At 46.8% G+C, this 24423-nt stretch overlaps 1 protein-coding gene across 1 annotated transcript in view; it reads right to left on the bottom strand.

Moving 5' to 3' along the window:
* Positions 1-23671, bottom strand: part of LOC105452024 (zinc finger homeobox protein 4) — a 103443-nt gene extending 79772 nt beyond the window's left edge. The window contains exons 1-4 of the mRNA XM_011692807.1: positions 20551-23671; positions 15049-17900; positions 11125-13854; positions 10483-10981 (exon numbers count right to left, since the gene is read on the bottom strand). Of these exons, the coding sequence (XP_011691109.1) occupies positions 10483-10981; positions 11125-13854; positions 15049-17900; positions 20551-23671 (9202 nt within the window). The remainder of the gene's footprint in view (positions 1-10482; positions 10982-11124; positions 13855-15048; positions 17901-20550) is intronic.
* Positions 23672-24423: the final 752 nt, after the last annotated feature.

Below are 24423 nucleotides of genomic sequence, written 5' to 3' on the forward strand. Positions count from 1 at the left end.
GGGGGCTTCGCCCGTCGTGAATGGCGGTGTGGAATGCGGTAAAGCAAATAGGCTCCTCTCGCGGGGCGAATAGCTAATTACGCTTCTTGGCATTCCTGTTTCTGGTTAGGCGAGCCCGGCCGCAGAGCCTAGCCGGTCCCGGCGAAGATAGTCAGCGGCGGCGCGCCGCGCGAGGAATTACAAGCTAATCCTCGACTCGTAGGAGGACACGAGCGGCCGCGGTCACCCGGGGAGGACGAGCGGGGGAATCTCGCCTCGCCCTCCCCACGTTCTTCCACCCTCGCCCTCGGTCCTCCTGATCCCCAACGTCCTTACTCCTTCATCGTCCACCACGGGCGTTCCGCGTCTCGTGCGCCTCGGCTCGGCTCCTCTCTTTCTCTCTCTCTCTCTCTCTCCCCCGCGCGTAATGGCGTTGTTTAATGTTTAATCATACCCGCCGTGCGCTCGCCAGTATAATCAGAGTATAATTCAGACAACAACATCAACCACCGTCGACCACCGCCGACAAGTCTGTCCGGCAGAGTCCCGGGGTTCGCGCGGGGGCTGCGGTCGTCCCGGAGCGGAGCGCGCGGTACCGGGACGTATCAAGGCAGGCATCGACGCTACATCACCCGACCCTACGTGTGCCTCTTTACCTCGGCCTTATACCGAGGTCCTTTTTAGAGCCCGTGATGACGGATGATAGGCCGCGAGTTACGTGTGTACTTTAAAGTCCGAGAAATTCAATCTTGCAGCTCGAGAGAGCGGCGTGGGATATATTGACAGTTTGAAACTTAATTTACTCACGAAAGTACGTCATTTTCAATTTAATGATACGTCTTCTGGAACGCGGAACGTATAGCAAAGTAGGGGAGAGAAATTAGATCTTGACTTTGATGGAAGTGCGTTAATTTAGAAAATTATCATGATTTTGACATTTTCTCCTCTCCGTTGGCTAAGATATTTTGCCGTTTCCGGAGACTCCATCGAATCGCGAAACGAAGGCGTTAATAAACTGCAAACCATGGAGGATTGAATATATATAAATTCAAAGGTTCTTCTTATCTTTAAAAGACGTCTTTATAATGTTTTAACCGTTAAAAAATAATATACCTACACATTATTCACTCCTCAAATTACGACGGCTAATCCAATTGGAAATGTAAATATAACCAGCCATTCATTTTTGCGTACGCGCAAATATGTTTCGTCGTGTCATTTCCATGCTGATTCATCCTCAGGCCTCCGGGAATACCGTTAACTTTCTGATTTACTAAGTATATTTGAGATCGTCTTTATATAATCGGCTTTCACATATCAAGGATCGGGACGGTTTCTAGTAATTAGCGATCGATCATTTTTTGCGAGGCGTATAGCGAGCGGCGCGTATCGAGGCACTAAACGACCCGCGGGGCCCCTCTCTTTTTTGACTCGCCGGGGCCCCGGCGAGGTGCCTTGCCTCGTGCCGAGTCATGCGTGGAACTCCCAGGCATCATTGCCATAACTCTCGTCGTTGCCATGTTCCCTCGGCCGAGGTTTATGGCACCGTCGTTCTCGCGCACTTCGGGTCGTAACAATTCGATCGCCTCGCCGGCCGACGAAGCCATCCTCGGCGAACAATTGCGTTTCGTATTTTCCGGCGCTGCTCGCGCGACCGAGACAGGTCCGAGAATTTTTGTGCGCTCGAATCTCTTCGTGCCGATCGATTTGAAAAGTTGAAAAGAAAAAGATGAGCGTTCAATTAATTACACGTGTGTGTTCTGCTCCAGCAATTACATCCAAATTCATTAATAAATAAAAGTCCCAATCGATAGCTATTTCTCATTGAAATTTGTAAATATTAAATTATCGAATCATCGAAACATCGATATTTTGGATTAATTATTATGCAAATATTGCAACTATACGAGATTCTTGAGATTTACGTTTTTGTGCGAACAGATTTCGAATTTAAAGAGACTAGCTAGAATCAGGTCTTGAAGATCGAACGTGGTCGTCGGTCGTGTTCTTGAATCTCGTGCCCGAAACGAGGTGATGATATGTGGGCCGAAGGTAGCGCGTCACGAGGATGCCTCTGCTGGAGGGATCGGCGTGGCCGAACGGAACGGAACGGTTGGAAATAACGTGGCGCATTATAGCGAGGCATTAGAGTGGCCGGTAGCCGACCGGCGAGTTTTTTGTCGGATTCCAGTAGCGCCTTCGACAAACACCGAGGTGGAGGAGGGAGGGAGAGGGGTAGGGGGGGGAGAGCCGCGCGTATACTCTCGTCGCTACTTTTACTAGATTATCCACGAGCGCGATTATCTCGGTGACTCTCCCGTTTCCGCGGCCGGCTCCTCTCCCCGGAGCGGTGACGACGCCTCGTCCGGCTCTCCCGACCGGCAAAGTCCGGCGCGCTGAGGCGTCCGAAGAAAGAAACCTTCCTCGACCGGCGTCTCTACACCGCCTGGCTGTCGTACGCGTAGCGCAGTCCGCGTCCGCGGAGAAAGTGACGTGCTGACGCCTGACGGTCCCCGGCTGCGCGCGGCCGCGCGGACTCACTTCTGCCGCGTATGAGAGCGAATCGATACTTTACGGCATCCACGAACGATCCTCCTCTTTCTCCCGGATGACGCAACGCCGTAACGTACCACACGGAGGAAAACGAAAGTCATGAAATGCTTTTTAGCGAGCCCCGTCCGCGCATTTTTCTATATACGAGCTATATCGTCACACAGATAAACAGTGATTTATTATATACACTACGGATTGCAAAAACCTATATAGTTAAAAATTATCACGGCATTGTGCGCGTCACATGAAAAGTATATAAAATGTAAAATATGTAAGAAAAGTAACTTCCCCCAACCCTGACAAGAATATAAGTAAACATATGTATAATTTAAAAAATTTTTTACGTGTATTTTTTTCAGCGTTTTTCAAAATATTTTTTATTTTTGTCAGATTATTAAATATTTAACTCTTTTTTTGAATGGTTTCAACTAACTCGATTTTTATTATAATATTATATACCCTATCATTGTAACAGCTCTAAGTTTTTATTGTGATAAAAAATTGCGGATTCGTGCAGGTATCATATTTTGCCTAGACGATACTAAAAATACCGAAGGATTTTAGTCTTTTTTTTTTAGGTTTAATGAAATGGTCCAGTTTCGAGAAGTATCATCGTAAATTTTCTTAAAAACTTATTGTCATAAATAGAAATTAAAATTAACCAATTAACACTGAGCTATTTTGCCGAGAATACTTTTTTTTTAATTCGAGAATAATCACCTAACAATAAGATGATTTTGATTCTAGCAGTGAGAAAATAAAATTCAGTCATAGTAATTTTTTTACTGATCAAAAATCCATTTCTATTTTTATTTTTTAGAAAATATCGAGTAAAATTTATATATAAATGATCTCAAATATCAATAAATAATAAAACAATTAATATATAATATACAAAGAATTTAGTTTAATTAATAATATAGTAACTTCTTTTAGGACGTAAAAATCATTTCAGGTGAACGTTTACGCAATAAATTGGGTGACTGGGTTCCCGAGAAAGATCCTAAAACTGTCTTCTAAAATCTTATATTCTTTTTGCGGGACGTAATATTGCTCGGAAGAAAATCACACGACCTGTGTGATCTGACGTGCGTAATTCAATAAAGGACGTGACTAAAGATCAGCGGAAATCTCGCCGAAACGACTTGAATAATCTGCTAACTGGAGCTTCACTGACGGTTAGGTACCCCTAGGAAGCACACCGCTACCCCTCAAACATTTTTTTTTTCATATAATCCATGCTATCTCCTTTTCTCCCTCCCCTTCCAGTTCTCCGGATCCCCAGGCATGAGTCACGTAATAGTTTCTCTACATCGGCCCTAATGATTTATGCCTTCGGTCGGGTTTTATGTATTTCTGCGCAATGCGTGAGGCTCCAGCTTTTTTTAGGTTCTCACTTCTCGCCGTCGGAGAGCGGAGAGGAAGAGCAGAATGAAAGAGAGAAAGAGAGAGAGAGAGAGAGAGACAAGGAGAGAAAAGGGGGATCGGTAAAGGGGGGAAAGGGGGAAAGAGAGAACGACCATAAAGCGTCACCGGGGTCTGGCTCGCGCGCTGCCGCCGTTAACTACGCGCAGCCTATATAGATCGATATAATTAATAGCTAGGCCACGGATCCAGTAACATATGGGGCCTATGGGATAGGACACAGACGGAGGACACAGGCGCGGACGAAAAGGTGAGAGAGGGAGACCGATTTCGTGGTCCTCCTTCGCCGCGGCTCAAAGTTAGGCCGGGAGAAAGAAAGAGAGCGGGTCTCCCCGCTCGCCGAAATTCAAAGGGATTAGGAGAGCGAATGCACGAAGGCCGCGAGGATGCCCGGACGTTCGAGGAAAAAAAAGGACGATTCGCCTCGCGGCATGCTAATTCCTTATATCTCCGGTGGCCTCTAAGTCTCCCGCTCAACAAAGGCGACACGTTTCGTTCCCTCGAATCCTTTGGCCTATATTAACGATCGCCTTGATTGTTCCTCGAGCCGTCTCGGGAGCGGCGAGCGCGGCGGAATGTGTGTTATTTTCAATGTAGGCGATGATTTAATGGGTTTAACAGCAAAGGCAAGTTATAAAGAGGGTTAATGAATATACATGGAGTAGCAGCGATTAGTGGAATTATTACTGACTGTACGTCGCGTTACACCTTGTTTATTGGATTGATTGAGTCGTCGATTAATCTTTCAACATGTGCACCAGGATGGCTGGCGCGTTAAACCGAGTAGCTTTTCTGCTAGTCCTAGAATGTCCTCTATTAATGCGCGAAACTTTTATCGGGAGATATAAAGTCATTTAGCGAACGTGGGCATCGGCTACCGAGATAAAGCTGACATGATCCTGATCTACGAGGAAGCTAAGACATAATAATGAAGATAAAGTAATTCTAAGGCTAAAACATGTTCAATACCGGAATACATTTATAATTCTAAGCCAGACGTCTTTTTATACAGTGCAGAAGGTTTCTTTGTCGCTAAGGTAACGTTTATTAACGCGATCTGCGCTACGAATCAATTAAGCACACATTTTTTGTTATATCCAAGAATATATGTTTTATAATTTTTTTTATCGCGACACATGTAGATATACATAAAACAATACCTCAGTTATAATCTTTTTATCGAATAGATATTATAACAGAACAATATTTTGATTATTTATCATGTTTAATTATTATATTTTTTTTTTTATAGATGTACATACATAGAATACACATGTCTCAATTTATTCAAACTTTGTATTTACAGATTTTAGAAAAAAGATTTACAAGCTCTTCGTATTTTACTGAAATGTGTTTCTCGTGTATTTCTTCAACTAATACATATTTTATTAGGCGGTACGCTGTACAAGTTGCCGTTACGCGATATCGAATGTACGATCGAGAGAGAACCTAGACAACACGTAACGTTTCTTAATATAACGCCTCTATTCCTCGAGCGAGTTCTCCCCTCGGGAAAGAAAGTTGAATAGAAAAAAAAAATAGCGCGATTTTACGCAGAATGCGCGGTCGGAAGGGATAATCTCTCAGATTGCTGGACGACTCAATATTCATCGCCGAGGCGCCCCGGCGCGGCGCACGCAACGCGTCCTCCTCCCGCTCGGGGGACAAAGAGGAACCGCCGCGGTCGGCTCCCCAACCCCAACGGAGGAGAGAAGTTACCATTTGCATTTCCGCTGCAAACGCGGCGCCACGCACGTGCCTATCGCGCACCCCTCGAACGTCGTCGGTCGGGGCGCAGCACGCGAGGCGAAGCGAGCGAGCGAGCGAGCGAGTCCACGACTCGAGGAGGAGCAGAGTTTCCTCGCCGCGCGCGCCGTGTACTTTGCATAATTTCACGAATCGCGCGTATAATCGTTCCGCCGCCGCGCCGCCGCTGTCGGTCGCTACAAAATCGTATACGCGTGTATATATATGTGTGCGCCGGTGACGGTTTGTGTTTCGTGCCGCGGGCGATCCCGCGAGTCGACCGGCATTAGCATAAGGTTTTTGACGGAGTGACGCGTGTGCGCGGCACACACCTCGCGCCTGCTTGTCCTCCTGAAAGCGACACGTGGCCCCGCCACGAGACGCGACCGGAAGGGTTGAGGCCCGCTGAATTCCCCGTGTTAAGTCCCCCTCCCTCCGAATCTTCCTCCTCCTCCTTCCACTTCCTCTTCTTCTTTCCGCCGCGCCGAAACTTGGATCGAGAAACTCGAGTGAATGTTTAGACATAGGTGTGTATATTATATATATATATATATATACACACACACATATATATATGTATATATCTATATATACGGAAGTGTCGATGTGACACGTGCCGCGACACGACGGGACGTTTGCTCGCTCTCCGCTCGCTGTGTACTCAGCATTAGCATGGGATTTCAATGCCAACTCGGCGTATAGATTTTCTTTGCCTTTATTCTTCGGGGCGCGCTTTCGGGATGTCGTGTGCATAACTATGGAATGTATAAGAGATTCGGCCGGGGCTCTTCACGTCGGTGTATTCTAGAGGACCGCGCGTGTACGTTTCATAAATAATGAAATAGAAATAGAAATCACTCGGAAACTGTTTTCGTTACGCGCGTGCACGCGCGTGTGCGCCGCACTCTGTATATTAATGAATTAAATCTCGTGTCACATCGCGACGTAATTTGCCGCGTGTTTGCCTACAAATAGAATATTTACGATACGCTCGAGTCGTCTATCGGAGAAACGAATTACGAGACGTATTAAGCAAAAGTGCAAAAAGTCTCTTTCTCTTTCTTTTCTCGCGCGTTTTCTCTTAACAAGCAGCAGCGCTTTATAACGCTTATAAGCGCGATCCCAGAAAAATTCAACTGAACGCGGCGCGGAGCCCTCCGTGAAGTAACGCGAGACAATGCGGCGACTCAAAAGCGCCGACAACGTTCCGTCGCTAGAAAATCAATTTTCCCAGCGAATATCGGAGCCTATTGTTCCCTTTTTTCCACATGTCTCGTCCCATTCAACGCCGGCAATCGCGTCGTTTGGGGAATTTTATCGAGGCAGCCGCGGTAACGTCCGAGGTGGACTGTCGATGAACGACCATGACCACGCGCACAATGGTTCATGCGATCCTCCGTCTCGTCGCGCGATGCCGCGTATATCTACGTCGCTTTTGTGTCGCGCCTAAGACGCGCCTCGAAAAAGCACCGCGACTAATTAATATCCGAGCTTTTTGCCGAGGCGACGCGGACGCGCGTGTCAAATTTGTGACCAATCACGAGGTTATCCGGCAATTTCAGCGGTCTACCCCCTCCGTCTCGAGTATCCCATCGACGTTTCGTTCGTTTATCGCAAATTGCAACATGCAGAAAACTCATTTAGTTCAAACTGTAAAAAGCTAAGAAGTCTTTAATCATATTCAAGGATCATTTGATCTGTATTTTCCAAAATGTATTTACTACGCGGTAAACTAATTTTTTTTTATATCGAATTGTTATAAAAATCTGGACGAGTTTAGTAACTGTAGCATATCCTTCGGTTATAATTTAATAAAAATGATTAATTTCGTGAAGCACGCTTGAATTGAAGAGTCATAAGACTCGTTTAATGTTCATAGCAATAACAAACACTCCAGCTACGCAAGAATATTTAAATCGGAATCTATAAAAACCGAAGTTCCAAATATATAATAATTAAAGTTTCGAGAATGTTTTAATTTTTTGCAAAGTTTTAGCAATTTAAAGCTGTTCTTTTTTTCAAACGCTTTAGACTCGCTTTATCAGATAGTTATGAAAAGAATAGATTTTATTGCCTCTCACGTACCGTGTATAACAGAAAGGATTTTGCGTTGGACAAAAATAATTTATGCGGGACATCGAAACGTGGTAAATGATGAGCACAAGTCTCGGGTCAGCACGTCACCTTAATGTTTCCTTGTCATTTCTAATTCATTAAGTGGACGCGAGTTAGTCGCTCCTAGAGTTTGTAGCTACTAACTTAACTTATGATCTCATCATGCGATCGAGGTTACAGGCTTGGTTAGTGGCTATACAGGCCACCATAGTATAGTACGAGTATATGTGTTGATCTGTAATCCTAAAAGCCAATATTAACGTAACGTAGGCACCCGCCACACAATTAAGCGTATAGCGTCGCCCCTGCAATACGATTTATTTCAGTTGCAAAATTATGAAAAGCTTCCGTTCGAGCACGTGAATTATGTCGCCTTTACAAACACCTACGGCATGCACGTCAGTCCTTTCTGCGCTGTGCAAAGATAAAACCTATCTCATAAAATCTCGCACATGTATCATTTATTTCGACTCGTTCGTATATTTAATTAAATGATAAGATTTGGAACAATCGCGCGACTTACCAACACATTTCTGGTGTAACAGATGACTTCTTGCGATGGAATAAGGATATTCAGGATAGAACACAAAAATTGAAACAAGAAAGAAACGAAAAAATAATGTACTATTTGTGAATTTATTTAAGACTAGAAAAAAACAAATAATATTAATAACATAGTATTAATCAATATCAATAGCTTATTGGAGGATGATGAATATGAATAGTTAAATAATAATAATAATAATAATAATAATAATAATAATAAAATATATACATAACGCATACATAGGAAAATAATATACCATACTGACAGTAATTGTGTTTTGACGTAAGATCGATACAATAATACTTAATAACGCGTTAATACATAGGAAAAGCGAGAAGCGAAGCCACACCCTCGTCAGCCATGGATACGAGTGTAAAATAAAATAAATTCGAAAGAGAGAAATAAACGGACGTTGTACCGCCAGTTGCTCGCAGTCGAGATATCCGGTTCCAATCGAGGAGGAAAGAAAAAACGCGTGGGCAGACGAAAGCGTGACCATCACAAGGAAGATTCATAAATAACTAATATAAAAGAAAATAATAATTAATAAATTCACATATACGTAAACATTCGCAACGACAGTAAGTCCGATTATCGTAATTTCATATTACGTCGTCAAATGGCAGGCGCTACAGCGATGGTGGGACGCTGCTTGTGATCTAACACGTAGAATTAATATTGTCGTGCTTAGTTGAATTAACGGGCTAAGATTGCGAGGAAGGGCCCTATTCGGATTTCTGGGTCGAATTGTACAGGGAAACTTACGCAGTATTTACAATTTACTAAAGGACGAAACGAGGACGAAATCCGTAAAGGGCGTCAAGATGTTGGAATGACTTCGCAAATAATGACGACGATAACGAGGACGATAGAATAACAGTCACATCGCTTAGAATATTAGATGGATTATAATCAGTTAAAATGGATAAATCGCTAAAATCTTGAAATACAAAATATAGTAATAGAATTCGTATAGTTGAGTCTTTAACTGTACAGATCGTAGAAACACAATTTAATAGCTTTGTCATTAAATCTTTTAGCGCGAATCAATAACTATAGAAAGATTAAATCTTTTAGCCAGAATCAATAATCTAAATCACTAATAAAACTACCTTCACACTTTCATATAAATTCTACTACTTTTCATATACGTTTTCCCCTCCCGTTTTTCTCTTTCGCTCTTTTATTCATTTATTCGCTCTTTCGTGATATTTTCATTTTACTTTCATTCATTCTTATAAAATATTACTGATTATCTCTGCTAGATATCTAATTGATTATTATGATTGGATAGGAACTTTAGAGAATATACCCTAACTCTAGAAATTTAGATATATTCTAAATGTATAAATCTGTACAAATAATACACATGTAGAAATATATTTAGAGAATGTATACGTTTCGTATGTATACATTCGTAATCGAGCATCATAGTGATCATCATGATGATATTATAAAGTTATGCTAATCGCCTAGTATCGATTCTTAAATCGAACAGACCCTTACAGGGTCCATTCATAACAGGAGCCTATATCACAAGCCAGTTTATACGTTACGTATTACAAAACATTTATAAACGACTTAAACGCCGGCGAGTTCGAAATTCTTTGGCGCAGCGTCAATTTTAATGAACGCCAATGCCGCATAAGATTCGTTCTCGTCGATCTTATTAAACAAAATGCCGAAAACCGAAATAAAATTCTTTTCATTAGCAATAAGTAAAACAAACTGCTTCAAAAATTCTACGCCATATAAATACATAATATTTTTAAATATACAATACATATATATGGTATGTATACATATACTTTATATACATATATATGTATATATACTATAATATATATAACATATTATATATTACATGTATACATGTAATATATAATGATATATAATAATAAAAACATACGTACATGTCGTGCACATACGTACGTATATATATATATGTGTGTGTGTGTATATATATAATATATAATATATAATATATATTATATAAAAAAATAAAAAGTTGAGATGAAAATGTGACATGTATATTCATGGCTCGTTAAATCAGTTAAAACGAATTTCGAATCGACGTCGTGTAATCGTTTAGTCATTTAAGTCAGCCAGACACTCACCGGCCGTAGTACTAGCTGCGCTGGCCGTAGCGGCGGCGGGATGCTGCTGCTGCTGCTGTTGCTGCTGCTGCTGCTGCTGCTGTGACTGGAACATTGCCGTGGGATGAAGGAACACGGATCCGTACATCATGTTTTCGTCCGACTGCTGCTGCTGCTGCTGCTGCTGCTGCTGGTTGACTTGCTGGCTGGCCGTGGCGACCACCGGCGAATTGCCGATACCGGGCACGCCGGCGGCATTGGTGATAGGCGGCACGATCGGCGCCCCGGGGGTCGGCGGCACCAAGCTGCCCTCCTCGACGGCCATGCGCACCGACTCGATGTGTCGCCGCGAGAAAACATGCTCCTGCAGCGGTGTCTTGGCTGAGTAGCGTACAGAGCACAGTCTGCACTCGTCCGGTCCGGTCGGTCCGCGATGCGGTTGAACGGCCGAGCCCTCGGCCGGCAGACCAGCCGCCAATCTAGCCTTCTTCTCCTTAGCGCGGGCATTCTGGAACCACACCTGCAACTCGTCTCCATTAGTCTCCGTAACGCTCGGAATCGCTTGGATTAGACGCGCGCGCGTCCGAAGAATGCATCTTCTTGCGGATATTAATGGTTACTACGAGCACAGGGTCGGCTCGCACGAGGACTATCGATGCTCACCTGGACCACCCGCTTCGGAAGGCCGATCTCACGGCCGAGCATCTCGCATTCAGCCATCGTCGGCGTCTTGTAGTCCGAGAAGAGCGACTTCATCACCTTCACCTGAGTGGCCGACATCTGCGTGCGATATCGCTTGCCGCCGGATTGGCCAGTATTCCCGCCGGATTGTCCACCGGTCACTGGCGGCCCCGGCGTGTTCCCGGTACTTCCACTGGCGGGTCCCTGCCTCGAGCTCTGTGTGCTCGAGGCCGGGCTCGCCGGGCCGCTCTCGTCATCTAGAAACTCCGTGGTCTCGCTCATGCTGTCGTCGTCGCAGACGCTACGTTCGGATAAGTCAGTCAGAGGTCCGCAGTCACTGCCGCCGCGGAAGTGGACGCCGTGTTGCTCCTCGAGAAGGCTGCTGATGTTGCTCAAACACAGTTTCACCGGCCGGCTGAGATCGACTGGTTTGCTCAGATCCAACGGTGACTCGCCGCTGTTTCCGCTGGCCTGATGATTCGCCGTTTCTTGCTTTCCGTTACTGGCGTGCGCCAACTCGCTGAAGTATCGTTTCATGTCCTCGTAGTATTTCAAGGATTTCAAGGATGCCTCCATGTCGCTGTTGTTGATAGGCGGAAACAACGGTGGCATCATGTGCGGAGTGCTAGAATTCGAAGGAACGGACTCCATCGAGAGCTCTTCATCCGGGATGTTGTCTATGTTCACTTCGCCGCGAGCCACCTGGTCGGCGTGTTTGCTGCTAAGATGAGATTCCAAAGCGGATTTGACTTTGAATAGCGCCGGGCAGAACGGGCAGCGCTTATTGATAACTTGGCTGTGAGCGCGAAATTGGCCCTTACGCTCGCGTGCGCGGGTGTTCTGAAACCATACCTGCACCACACGCTTTTTCAAGCCAACCTCACGAGCGATGGTCTCCAGCATCTTCCTCGATGGATTAGATTCGATCTGGTATTTTTGATAAAGATAGTCCAATTGTTCCGGAAGTATCGTCGTACGTAAACGCTTGTCCTTGGGCTGCTCGCTGTGCTCCGAGTTCGAGCGGTTGTCGCTGCCCGTTCCCTCCTCGAGATCTTCGAACTTCCTCTTCTGCATCATGCTGATGAGCGAATGCGGAGTGTCCGTTGCGACTCCAACCTGGCTAGCGTTAGTTAGTGCTTGCTGTTGCAAAATTCCGAAGGGTGAATCAGGTGGATACGCTGAGGGGAACAAGGTCGGGTTCATGATATGTATTAACTGATGTTCGCGCCAAAGTTCGAATCGACCGAACATTAGGTTGCATTTGTCACACTGAAAGCTACCTTCCTTCGACTCTGTTTGCGACTGCTGCTGCTGTTGCTGCTGCTGCTGCTGCTGCTGCTGCTGTTGCGACGATTGAGATTGTTGTTGCGTCAGAGACAGGGTTTGTTGTTGGAGAGGTGACGAAGCGGTGCTTAATGGTTGTTGCAGCTGTTCGGTGAGCGCGGGCGCAGTCGTCGGATTGTTGGCTACCGTGTTGTTTGTAGTCGTCGTGGAGCTGCTGTTGCTATCTTCGGAGCTCAGAACCGCAGCGACCTGAGCCGCCGCGGCCTGTGCTTGCGCGCTCCTCTTGGCGTCCTCCTCTTTGAAACAGTGAGTCTTCTGATGACGGATAAGCTCATAATATCTCTGAAATACTAGCAGGCACTTTTTGCATTGGTAGTTCAAACCTGGTGTCCTCTGAAATCTACCAGAGCCATCGTCGCTTTCGCGTCCGCCCGTTGCCACTGGTTCGGCGGCGGGTTGATTCTCGTAGACCTTACGTGCTTTCTGTCTAGCATTTTGAAACCACACCACGATCACGCGCGGGCTCAAACCAAGGAGTTTGCTGAGGTACTCCAAGTCGTCGTCTTTCGGATAAGCGTTGTTCTCGAAAAATTCCTGGAGGACTTTTATTTGGTAGTCCGTGAATCTGGTGCGATTGGCGCGTTTACCGGAACTGCCGCTGGAGGTACTGCCGTTATTACTGCCACCAAAGTAGTCGGTCGGTCCGCGACCCGGGCTCAAGGACCTCTGCGGTGTGAGCGCCATTGCGGCGATCGCGCTCGGCACTACGCCACCGGCACCCGGAGTGGGATTGGCAAAGTTTTGGGAGGCCAATTTCGGCGGCAGCATCGGGGCGCTCGAGGCGTTCGTGGTCGACGGGGGATGGGAAGAGATGTCGTGATGGATGGCCGAGAATACGGAACTCATACTGAGCGCGGGTGAATGCGGTCGGGATTGTTGTCCGCCCGAGCTACCGGGCGAGTGATGCTGCTGGTCCTCTTGATGTTGCACAGTTTGCTGCTGCTGTTGACACTGCGACTGTTCAAGAGCCTCCTGCTTAATCTCGGCTTGAGACGCGCTGGTGTTTTGCGGTGGAGGCGTGGCTTGCTTATTTGGGCTCTTATCGTCGGAGGAACTGCTACCGGATACGCTTGAATTTAACGGAGTTACCTTCGCCTCGCCGGTTTTCTCGTACTCCTCGAGATTTAGAGTGGTACTTGGCGGATTATTGAAATTGTAAGGACTGTCTTTGTTACGCTGCCGTTCTTTAAATAACGTATTTCGGAACCAATGTTTTATGACTTTGGGCGGAAGACCGCTCTGAGCGGCCATGTCTAGGATTTGCTCTTCACCAGGGGAATTATTAATGTCGAAATGTGCTCGCAGTATTTTTAGTTGTTCGTCAGTGATACGCGTACGCGCTCGTTTCTGCGATGCAGCAGCATTTGCCTGAAATTAGATATGGTTGTTTTTTTTCATCACATGTTTTGTATTAAAGTAATACATTTTGACATGTAGTAATATGTATATTCTGACATACACGGAAATTGAAAACGAAATGTTATTAATTCAAGGAACTTGTTACGTTAAAATTAAATTAAGTTAACAATATAGACATGTAAATTAAATTAAATTTATTAATTTTAAAAAGCATTCTTTGTCAATATAAATCTAATTACATTTTAATTTAATTTATTATGTCAATTGATAATAATAAATATCTAAACAATGCTCGTGTTGAATCTTATTAGTTTCACACAGTCTCTTATTGACTTTACTCCTTTTTAATTTAATTTATTTACTGAATCATTTATATTTATACACAGATATTCTGTTATGATAATTATTTATATTTTTTTAATCACTATCTTTTCTTTTTCCTTGTGTAATTAGCAGGCTACTGGGGACTGAAGGCCATCTTCTTCTTAATTCAATCAAGCAGAGATTTTAGCCTCCGGTTTTCTCGTACTCGTCGAGATTTAGATTGATTATTGTGGATTATTGAAATTATAAGGACTATCTTTGTTACGCTGCCGTTCTTCAAATAACGTCTGTACTAACATTACTAACTCTGGCCAAGGTGGGTTGATAGAGGTCGGATGTGAAGGAAGGATAAATGTGGTGTGCATAGGAATAGAGTTTGGACATGGTTCCTCGGACACAGGTGAGGAAATCCAAGAGCTCGCATGGACAGAATCGCTAATCCTGAAGCAGATTTCTTCTCCGCCGGAATCGCGGTGAAGCAACTACTCGCTACCCGAAGTTTCATTCAATTAGATTTAAATTTAATTGATAATATATAATATGTTCTGTAAGATATTTATATTTGTGCGGAATTCTTTAAATTCTCTTTTAAAATTTTAAATTTTTACTTAATAATTTTGTGTTTACTCTCTCACTGTGATTTCTTACTATGAATATATTATTTATACAAAACTTGAAACTGTTGAAATTATTAATATATGTATACTAACACTATTTTTTAGTATATCTGTTTTGTTCAATATTCTTTTAATTCTATTTAAATATTTTTTTATGAAAACCTCGTTTTGTCAACGTATATATACATAAATGGTTAAATAAAAAAATGAATGTTTAAACATATGGATCCTAGGTTACGCATAACAAGCATGGTTTACTTACGGCTGCTGCTGCCTGTTGTTGTTGCAAGGCAAGATGTTGTTTGGCAAGAAGATCTGCTTGATTAATCGATGGATATGCAGCAGCGGCACCATCATACGGTGGTGGCGGTAGCATCATTGGCACTAGAGGCGGTTGCAGATTCATGGCAGCTAAGGCGGGTACATTTAAGCCCAATGGTAATCCCATCATTCCCATCATTAATCCAGGATATTGTTGTAACTGCTGCAGCTGGGATGCAGCCATTGCAGCATTTAGAGCAGCGTGCATTTCGGTCATCTGTTGCGCAAGTGACATTTGAGTTTGCTGCTGCTGCTGCTGCTGTTGTTGTTGTTGTTGTTGTTGCTGCTGCTGCTGCTGCTGTAGCTGTTGCTGCTGCTGTTGTGAAATATGGTGCTGCGGATTAGTAGACAGCACAGTCGGCGTCATAGAATCCGTGCTTGAAACTGGCGTGTTGCTCAACGCCGGAGTGGTCGCTGGAGTAGTAGACGTAGCTTCCGGTGTTCGGCTGATACATTCTTTGCTCTCGGTGTTATCTTCCTTCTCCTTTTCACGAGATTCTTTGTCGGAGCTGAGATCTTGAGGCTGTCCGGCGGCGGGCGTTGAGCTTCTCGGCGCCGTCGTGGTGGACGAGGACGTCGCGACGGTCACCACGACACTTTTCTTCTCGTACTCGCACTTGAACTGCTGCGCATACTTCTCGAGAAACTCGCGCGGCACGAGATCGCGATGAACCTCCTCACAGTGCGCCTTCAGGACCCAAACGCTGCTGAAATCCTTATTGCAGTGCTGGCAAGTGCTGCGCGTAAGTTCGGGTATCACATCGTCATCAATATGAGCCTCTTCGGCTTCCTCCTCCTTCTCCTGCATGGCTTGAGCAGCGAGAGCTTGCTTCTGCTGTTCCTGCTTCTGCTGCTCTTGCTGCGCTTGAAGGGCGGCGGCCGCTTCCTCCTCCTTGCGCTGTCGTCTTTGGTGATTCTCATTGAACTGCATGACGAGATCAAATCCGAAACTCTCCAACAGATGCTTGTATATGTGCGAGGTCTTATGCCGTGGCTGGGAGAGAATATCCTGCGTGGTCTGCGATGCGTGCTGCGTGGTTGATTGCATGTGCTGTTGCGGCCCTGGTGTCGTAGATGTCGGAGGTGGCGTCTTAGTCGGGGCGGACGAAGCCAATTGTTGCGACGCAGCAAACTGTTGAAACAACGCCAATGCCGGATTGTTCAAGATGTTGCACAGTTGCTGATGCGCCGTGAGCTGATCTTGATTGACGAACATACTGTTGCAGCGCGCACAGGAGAGCATCCCTCCCGTACTCGTGTTCGTGTTGCCGGGCGGACTGTTCGGGCTCAGCGGCGGCTGTTCGATCAACGGTCGAGCGAGATCTAACTGGCCGCTGGCGGCGAGGTCCTGCAGTTTACTGGCACGCGTTTGATGAAGAACACTTCTCATATGGATGTCCAAAGTGCTGCCCTGAGAATAAGCGACCTTACAGATGTTGCACTTATACGGTTTCTTGTCTTGATCTTGCTGAGAGTCGGGCGATTCAGTCGGGCTAGCGGGAGGTACGACGGAGATCAATGTGTTGTTGTTACCTTGCTCCTGCATCGCTCGCTTCAACTTGTGCAAATGACTCACGCTGTTGTAGTGCACCAGAAGTATGTTCTTCTGCGTGAAGCTCTCCTTGCAAACGTCGCACTTATACGGCCTGTTGGGATCCAGATATTTCTCCATGGGATAAGACATTTTTTCACCCTTACGGTGCAACAGGGTCTTGTTGTGGCCCGTCAAATAGCTCTGACGCGTGAAGGCCACCTTGCACCGGTGACACTTGAATTTCCGACTTGGATCTTGATAGGAATCCTCAGCGATCGTTTGGCTGTTTAGATAATCTTCCAGTAATCGTTGTTCCTTCTGCAACGGGGACGGCTGATCGCTGGCATCACTTTCCTCCTCGTCGCCTCTACCAGCGTCATCTTCCACATGCAGCTCGCTCGCCAGGCCGACTTGTCTCTTCAGTGTTTCTTCCGTGAGCGCTTGAAGAAGAGGATGCTGGAGCAAACTCTGCTTATACTGATTCATCTCTTCCTCGTGGAGATCGTGAGTGGATTCCAAATGTCTCTGAAGGGCTTGGACTGAGCGAAAAGATCGTCCGCACAGGGCGCATTTAGTTGCATCTCTAATAGCGTGATACTGAGAGTGTTGCTGAAGTTTCTCCAAGGTTTTGAACGCGAGGCTGCACTGCACGCACCGATACTTGTAAACATGTTTCTCGCTGACCGCCAAAGTGGTGAGAGTCGGATGAGCTTCCCGCTGATGTTGTTGAAGTTCCTCGATGGAGCGCCAAACTCGGTTGCACACGTTACACCTGTATATCTCCATGATATCATCATTACCACCCTGTTCGCTCATCTCTTCTTCCTGATGGATCTTCGTCGTCGTCGTGGGCGACGTCGGCGTCGTTACGGTGACAGCCGGCGTCGAGGAATTCCTATTGTTGTTCAGCCAATGGCTTTGATCCACCAATAACAGTAGCCTCTGCAGACCGTCGGTATTAACGGAGTGAATTTGCATCACGTGCTTCTCCAGGGCGGGACGTTCCTTGAAATTATCTTGGCACAACGGGCACAACAATTCCGCCGGCTCTTCCTTTACCGCTTCAGTTTTCTCCTCCGAATCTTGAACGTGAGCCACTTGCAAATGCTGCCGTAACTCTTCCCGCGACGTCGGCTGATACGTACAGTATAGGCACGTAATTTCTTCTTGGTCATTCTCGGGCTCGGCTTCCGGCTCTGGATCATTGTCCGGCTCTTGTTTCACTTCACTACCGCAATCACTACCTTCCTCTCGTCGTTCTAGAAATAGATTAAAAAAAAAAATAAAGAATTCGTGTCAGAATTTTTATGTGACAACAAGATACTTATCGAACGCTCTCATACTAAAAACGACAAAAATCACCACAGTGCTGATTTTAACAAAATAAGTTTTTATGGTTACAAGATGTCATAAAAATTAACAAAATAAAAGATACCACAATGCTAATTTAAGCAAAATAAATTATGGTTACAAAAGATAAAAAACAACAAAACAATTATTAAAATTTATTTAATCAAATACTGTTCTTTATTTTTTATAATAGCGATACACGTCGCAAAAAATTAATATATAAAAATTGATACGTAAATATATATATTATGTAAAATCTTGTCAATCTAGATGAGAAACTATAAATTAAATTACAATTTGTCAGTTTTTTTTATTGACACTGACATTTATTGATCGATATATTTAATTTTACGACCAAAACGTCCCAGCATGAAATTAAAACAACTCGGATGTGAAGCAAAAGAGAAGAAAATTTACGATCCGTTTATTAGTAATATTTGCGAACATCAGCCGTGTTTTGAAATTACCAAACCTGTTTGCCGCAATCGATATTTATTCGTATCAAGCCGCGTTAGCTCGACGGCAACAAGCGACTAATTAAAAAAAAAACTTTCATGTACACGTGACGTGTAATCAGTAACTTGGCCGCGCGGGAAGTGACGGCAAAAATCTTAGGGCTGGCTTGTTTATAACGTTTCCAGGTACCGTGGAAAATTTCGCAATTACGATTCATCGGGCAGCTATCGGCATACACTAAAGATTATTTACGATTCTATCCGGTCACCGAGATTTGCCACAATAAATCGGGCTCCTTCGTCCGACCGGCGTGGCGCGATATTAAACTTGGGCATTATGTATTCAGAGCCGGAGAGACAGCCATCCGTTTCGCGGCGATTCGTTCCCCGAGACATTAACTCGAAACGCCACGCGGGAGAAAGTAAATTATAGATACTACCGGTATAAACTATGACAGTGCCAACACACAGCGAAAAGTTTCGCGTTTCAGTGTCACGTATACGACCGGGAGGGCGACGCGGTGTGCGCTTGTGTGGCGGAACGTTCCTTAGGCGGCGCTATTATATTGATTAGACCTGTCCCGAGAATCGCGCGGCTCGCGATTCTCCTCCCGCGCCCGCGGATCGATCGCGCGGCGGAATTACCGGCCGCAATTATACACCGGTCCTTTCGGCAGGAAAAGGATTTACGCAAGCGATCGCGCTCGTAACGCACGCGCGACGTCGTCGCGTAGAGAGAAAGTTTTCCGTCGACGCGGGGACACGTTTCGAAGACGACGCGAACGAAGACGCATGCACGCATGTCTGCACGCGTCGCAGATGCTCTCGCGCGCCAGTTTTGCAACAATAATATGCTAAATTACAGATTGGCGACATCGAACTACCGATGGTGGTTTCCTACAAAAAAAAAACGAGAGAGAAGAGAGACCGAGAAAGAAAAAAAAGGAGAAAAAAAACGGAAAAGAATCGAACGAAAAAAAAAAACCGAAAGGAGGACAGCCACCGCCGTGTACGCATCGCCGCGGTATTGTCCGAAAGCACACTTGCAACGTGCACGGCCGTCAGTTGCGACGTCGCGCAACGCGCGCGGAGCAAAACGCGTGCTGCTGGTTTCACCTCGCGCTCCTGCCTTCTCCTCCACTCGTATATTTATGTAAGTACAGCCCGTCGATATATAATAACACGCGGGTATTGTGCGCGACGCGCCGCGGCGGCGGCGGCGGCGGCGGCAGCGGCACACGCCACGGCCATATGCCACGCAAAATTACCGTAATCGCCGGCTAATTGTGAGATAATAAAATAATGAGACCAGTGAATTCATTAAGGGCGCAGTCGTGAGCTTTCATTGCTAATGTAGGGCGCAGGCCGGCACAAAAGAAATTCACCCGTAAAAGGAATTACGTTTCATCGTCACGAAACCTGATTGTACTCGTTTTCGCAATGTAGTTTCCGACGTACCTTGACATATTTTTCGGATGTTACTCACAAGTAGACCTTGTATAACAAAAATTCTCAACTCTGACACTTTTATTTAATTTATCATTTATAAAATACATCAAATTATAGGGAAGGGAGAGAACGGCAAGAGAGACAACACAACACGAATAACAAACTTAAAAAAAGAAAGATACCGCAGGTCGATTGATCGAAAAATACCACAATGTTCTTTCAGCGTATAGCGACAGCTGTCTCACGCAAAAAAAAAGCGATTAAAGGAGTTCACTTTTTCTGAATGACGAGGAAGTGAAAAACGCGACATATTCGTGATTACAGACCGAAGCCTTTTTCTTTTTCAGAGAAACCAAGTTGTTTGAACGTTGACACACTTTGCACCGTTATGTAACTTTCTTAAATGTACAAGTTTTAGTACCGTTGCCGTTACTTATCGATTGCTCTTTTATAATTCTGGCATATTAATGATAATTCCGTCGTAAAACGCGTTTCGCAAAACATTGTCTTTGACAAATGAAATATTTTCAGGTACATTAAGGTATCATTATTGACCGGCGTTGAGGATAATTATATGTAAATTAATATTTCGTGGCGGCAACGGACAATATTTCTTATACTCGCGACACGTAGACGTTCGTTCGTTGTAACTCACCATTGTTGGTGCTCGTAGCGTTGGGCGTCGTTGGCGTGGTCGGACTGGGCTGTTGCGTGGGCGGCACATCGGGATCACTAGTCACTTGAAACACGACGCTGATATCCGTGTGCGGGGACTCGTTTCCCGCGAGGGTGCCTCTCCTGTGAATGTGATGTATCTGTTCCATGTGAAGGTGCCGCAGCGATCTCACGTGCTGCAGCAGCGGCAATCGGTGCCTGGTGCTGTACCCGCATATCACGCAATGATACAATTTTCCGGGGGTCTGGATGTTGCTGCTCGCTTCGAGCAGATGACGGAGCAGAAGGGACGCGGCCTCGTGCCTCGGCAGGGCGGCGTGCAGGGCCAGTTTGTGAGCACTGTTGGTGTAGTAGTCGCACGCGTGGCAGCGCAATTGCGCGGCGCTCGTGGGCGACGCCAGGTATTTGAGCTTCCATTCGTTACGCGGGCCACCCTCCTTCACGTGGTTCATGTGCTGCAGCCGCTGCAGGTGCTTGTCAGTCTTACAGTGCAACTGGAAATTTGCCTTCAGGTTGGTTTTATAGGAACAGAGTGTGCAGACAAAGTTTGCGTTCATCACCGCGAGTATATCGTTCTCGCGGGTCCGGGTTCTGTCGACGGCTAGATGGTGACTCAGAGCCTCGAGCGAGTCCGTCGCGAAGTTATTGCAGATGCAGCATTGATACAAATGGCTGGGATCCTGATCCGGAGGTTCCGGTGGCGGTTCCATACTGTCCGGTGAAAGTCCAACGTCACCAACACCCAGATTGGTCATGGCAGCAGCGCTCGCTATGGAGCCTATAAGTTCTGGCGGAAACTGCGGCATTTGACCGCCGGTCATCATTGTCATCAAGACCGCTTGATTGTAAGCTAAGTCGGCCAATGCCGCTTCTGTGGGTTGCGGTTTGTCCAAGCCGCCTAAGTGGAGCAAATGCTCGAGTTGTTGTTGCTGCTGTTGCTGATGGTGGTGCTGCGCCTGTTGATGGTGGGACAACGCGGACAATGTCTGCATGTGCTTGATGTTCTGGTGCAGCACCATCGAGTTGTGCGTATGCTTTTCACTCGTCATGTGTATCCTCAGATTGCGCGCAACGTTTGTCTCGTAGTTGCATATGTCGCAGCGAAACGAGAGCTTCGGCTTGCTCTGATTGCCGCTCTGAGCGGCCCGGTGTGGGCTGTGATTCTGCTGATGGTGGGGACTCCTTGTCGGCATTGGCGCGTCCTGAGACGAGGAAGGATTGCTGGTACCGGAAGCACCCCCGCCTCCCTGCTGCAGTTCCTGCATGTTGTTCAGATGCTTATCGCTCTGCATGTGTATGCTGAGATTACCTTTCGTCGTGGTGGAATAATTGCACACTTCGCACCTGTATGGCTTGTAGCCACAGGTGTAGGTTTCGCCACGCGCTAACCTGGGATGAGGCTGACCTGCATTGCAATAAAAACAGGACGTCTCGCTCTCCGGATGTTTTTCTTTCATGTGTATCTCGAGAGTCTCTTGATACTTGTAGTGCCAGTTGCACTTGGGACACTTCAGGGTTTTGCAGGAGTTTCGACTGTGTATCCCGGCGAGTGGTCCGCCGGGACCGGCGAGTCGACTGCTCGTCAATATGAGCTCGCACTTCGGGCATTCCACTCCACTTGGTCTACCTTGCATGTGTTCGGGACAGACACCTATCGTGGTGCCGGTCAGAAAGTTCGGTGGAGCCTGAGTGAGAGCGGCGTACGAAGACGGAGATCCTTTGGTGGACGAAGTTGGCGGTGGCGGTGAGCTGTAATGCATGGCGTCAGGAGCTTTGGCCCAGGACGCGGCGCTCACTTGCGCGCCGGTCCAGGGATGCTGCTGTTGATGATTGTACGTGAGAGGATGATTCGAGTGTGACGTGGGCGTGGTGGGAGTGCTCGGCGAGGGTCGCTGCTGTTGTTGCGTCTGTTGCGATTGCTGTTGTTGCTGCTGTTGCTGTTGGGGACTACTAGGTACGCCGGGTGTGCTCGCCGGTGTGCTCGTTGTGGTCGGCGTTGTCTCGTGTTCGTTGGTCTCGCTGCGTTGCTGCTGTTGTTGAGCCTTTATCTGCGCGGGCGACTGAGCGCAGGTCGAGCTCGTGACAGGTTCTAGGAAACTGACGAGCGGCTGCTTTCCTCTACCCACGGCCTGTATAATAGCCGACGCCGTCGAGTGAGAGAGTATCTGTCGTTCGTCTTCCATTAGGGTAAGTTGATGCTCGCCCTGGGCATGCGCGACGAAACTTTTCGCGTATCCAAAACTGAGCTTGCATATGAAACACATTAGGATAGGTTTGACGGGGACCGACGCGGCAGGCGGCGGCGGTACTGTGGGCGCTGGAGGAGGCTGTTTACTACCCTCCGCGCTCCTGTAACTGATCACCCGATAACTGTGCATCACGGGAAGATCGGGATTGTGCTGTTGGGACGTCGAGCGCTGTTGTTGCTGTTGCTGCTGGTAGGCCTGATGCGCGTATAACCGCGATACGTAGTATGCGTTCGCGATTTGCGGGAAAACTAAAGAGTGAGGAACCGAACAACCGCGCCCATCTATGATACAACCATCGGGTAGAGAGTCGTCATCGCTGAGTCCTTCGCTTTCGCCTTCGATGATATAGGCCGACCCGTCCGGGTTATAAACGATTTTACCGTCGAACTTTTCCACGTCGCCGCCCGTCGGGCTCGGACTCGGGCTAGGACCATGTTGCTGCTGTTGCTGCTGACTCTGTGACTGCATCGTCATAGTCGTCGTGGTGGTAGTTGTATCAGAGATGGGTGTAGGTGTTGGTATTGCGTCGCGGGTGCAGGGTTCTGTGCCCGAAGGTGGACTAGCCGTGCGGGGGTGATGGGGCTGATGAAGTGCAGCCCCAGCCGCAGGGGGGGACCCACCCACTCGGCCCCCCTCCTCCTCCGGGCTCATCTCCTGCTTCTGCTGCGCGTACGTGGAATTTTGGAAGGGTCCGCCGTGTTGCTGCTGTCGCTGTTGCTGTTGCTGTTGATGCGCCGCCACCAACTGAAAGAACTGATGCTCGATCGCGCTCTGCGTGTGCTGCTGTAGATGCGAGGGAGGAATGTTGTGGTGCTGAAGGTGGTACGGGGGATGAGGCTCACTGGAGGGCATCACCCCAGACGTGAGGCGGGCGCCAGCCTCACATCACCTACGGTGTCTGCGCCTGCGTTCTCCGGACTTCCTCCGCGGACTCTTCTTCCGTGCGGATTCGCCCGTTTCCTCGTCGACTGCCTCCCCGTCTTATTTTCTTCGTCACGAAGAGACGGTTCACTAGCTACCCCGACGCAAGCCCAGGTCGTACCTGCAACAATTCAAATGAAGATCGGTCATTCAGACTGAATGATTTAACACATTAACAACAATTTTTATGCAAAGCTTTTCGTACAGATGTAATTAAAAATATACGTAGGTATATCTCGAGTACTTTGGAAGTATTCCGAATTCTATTCGTTGGATGAGACTAGTTAGCTCGCTCGCGAGAGAGTGAATTCGCAGACGGGGCATTTAGAAGTCGTCCACTCGTCTAATCCGGTTAAACAGAGTCAACATTCCGAAGACGGCCGAAAGATAGCGAAATACGCAGAAGTGCAGCAAGCTGCGTGTGCAGAGGATCGCCCGGAGAAGACGGTTAGATACACAAAGCGGCGGCGAAGAACCGTCGCGGTAACACAACGGCTCGTTGTGCTCGGATTACCTGAGTGAGCCCAGCTGTGTTTGCGATCGATCGGCCATGCTTATCTATCGATGAAATATCAATGTTCCCCCGTCTGAGCAATACGAGAGCGAAAGACGAAAACGAGCGCAGCGACGGCGAGTCGTCGCTATGAATGCTCGCTTGTATGCGCTCAGATTGAAGGATCCTT

This window comes from Wasmannia auropunctata, unplaced genomic scaffold, assembly GCF_000956235.1.
Source record: "Wasmannia auropunctata unplaced genomic scaffold, wasmannia.A_1.0 LD336038.1, whole genome shotgun sequence".
Lineage (NCBI taxonomy): Eukaryota > Metazoa > Arthropoda > Insecta > Hymenoptera > Formicidae > Wasmannia > Wasmannia auropunctata.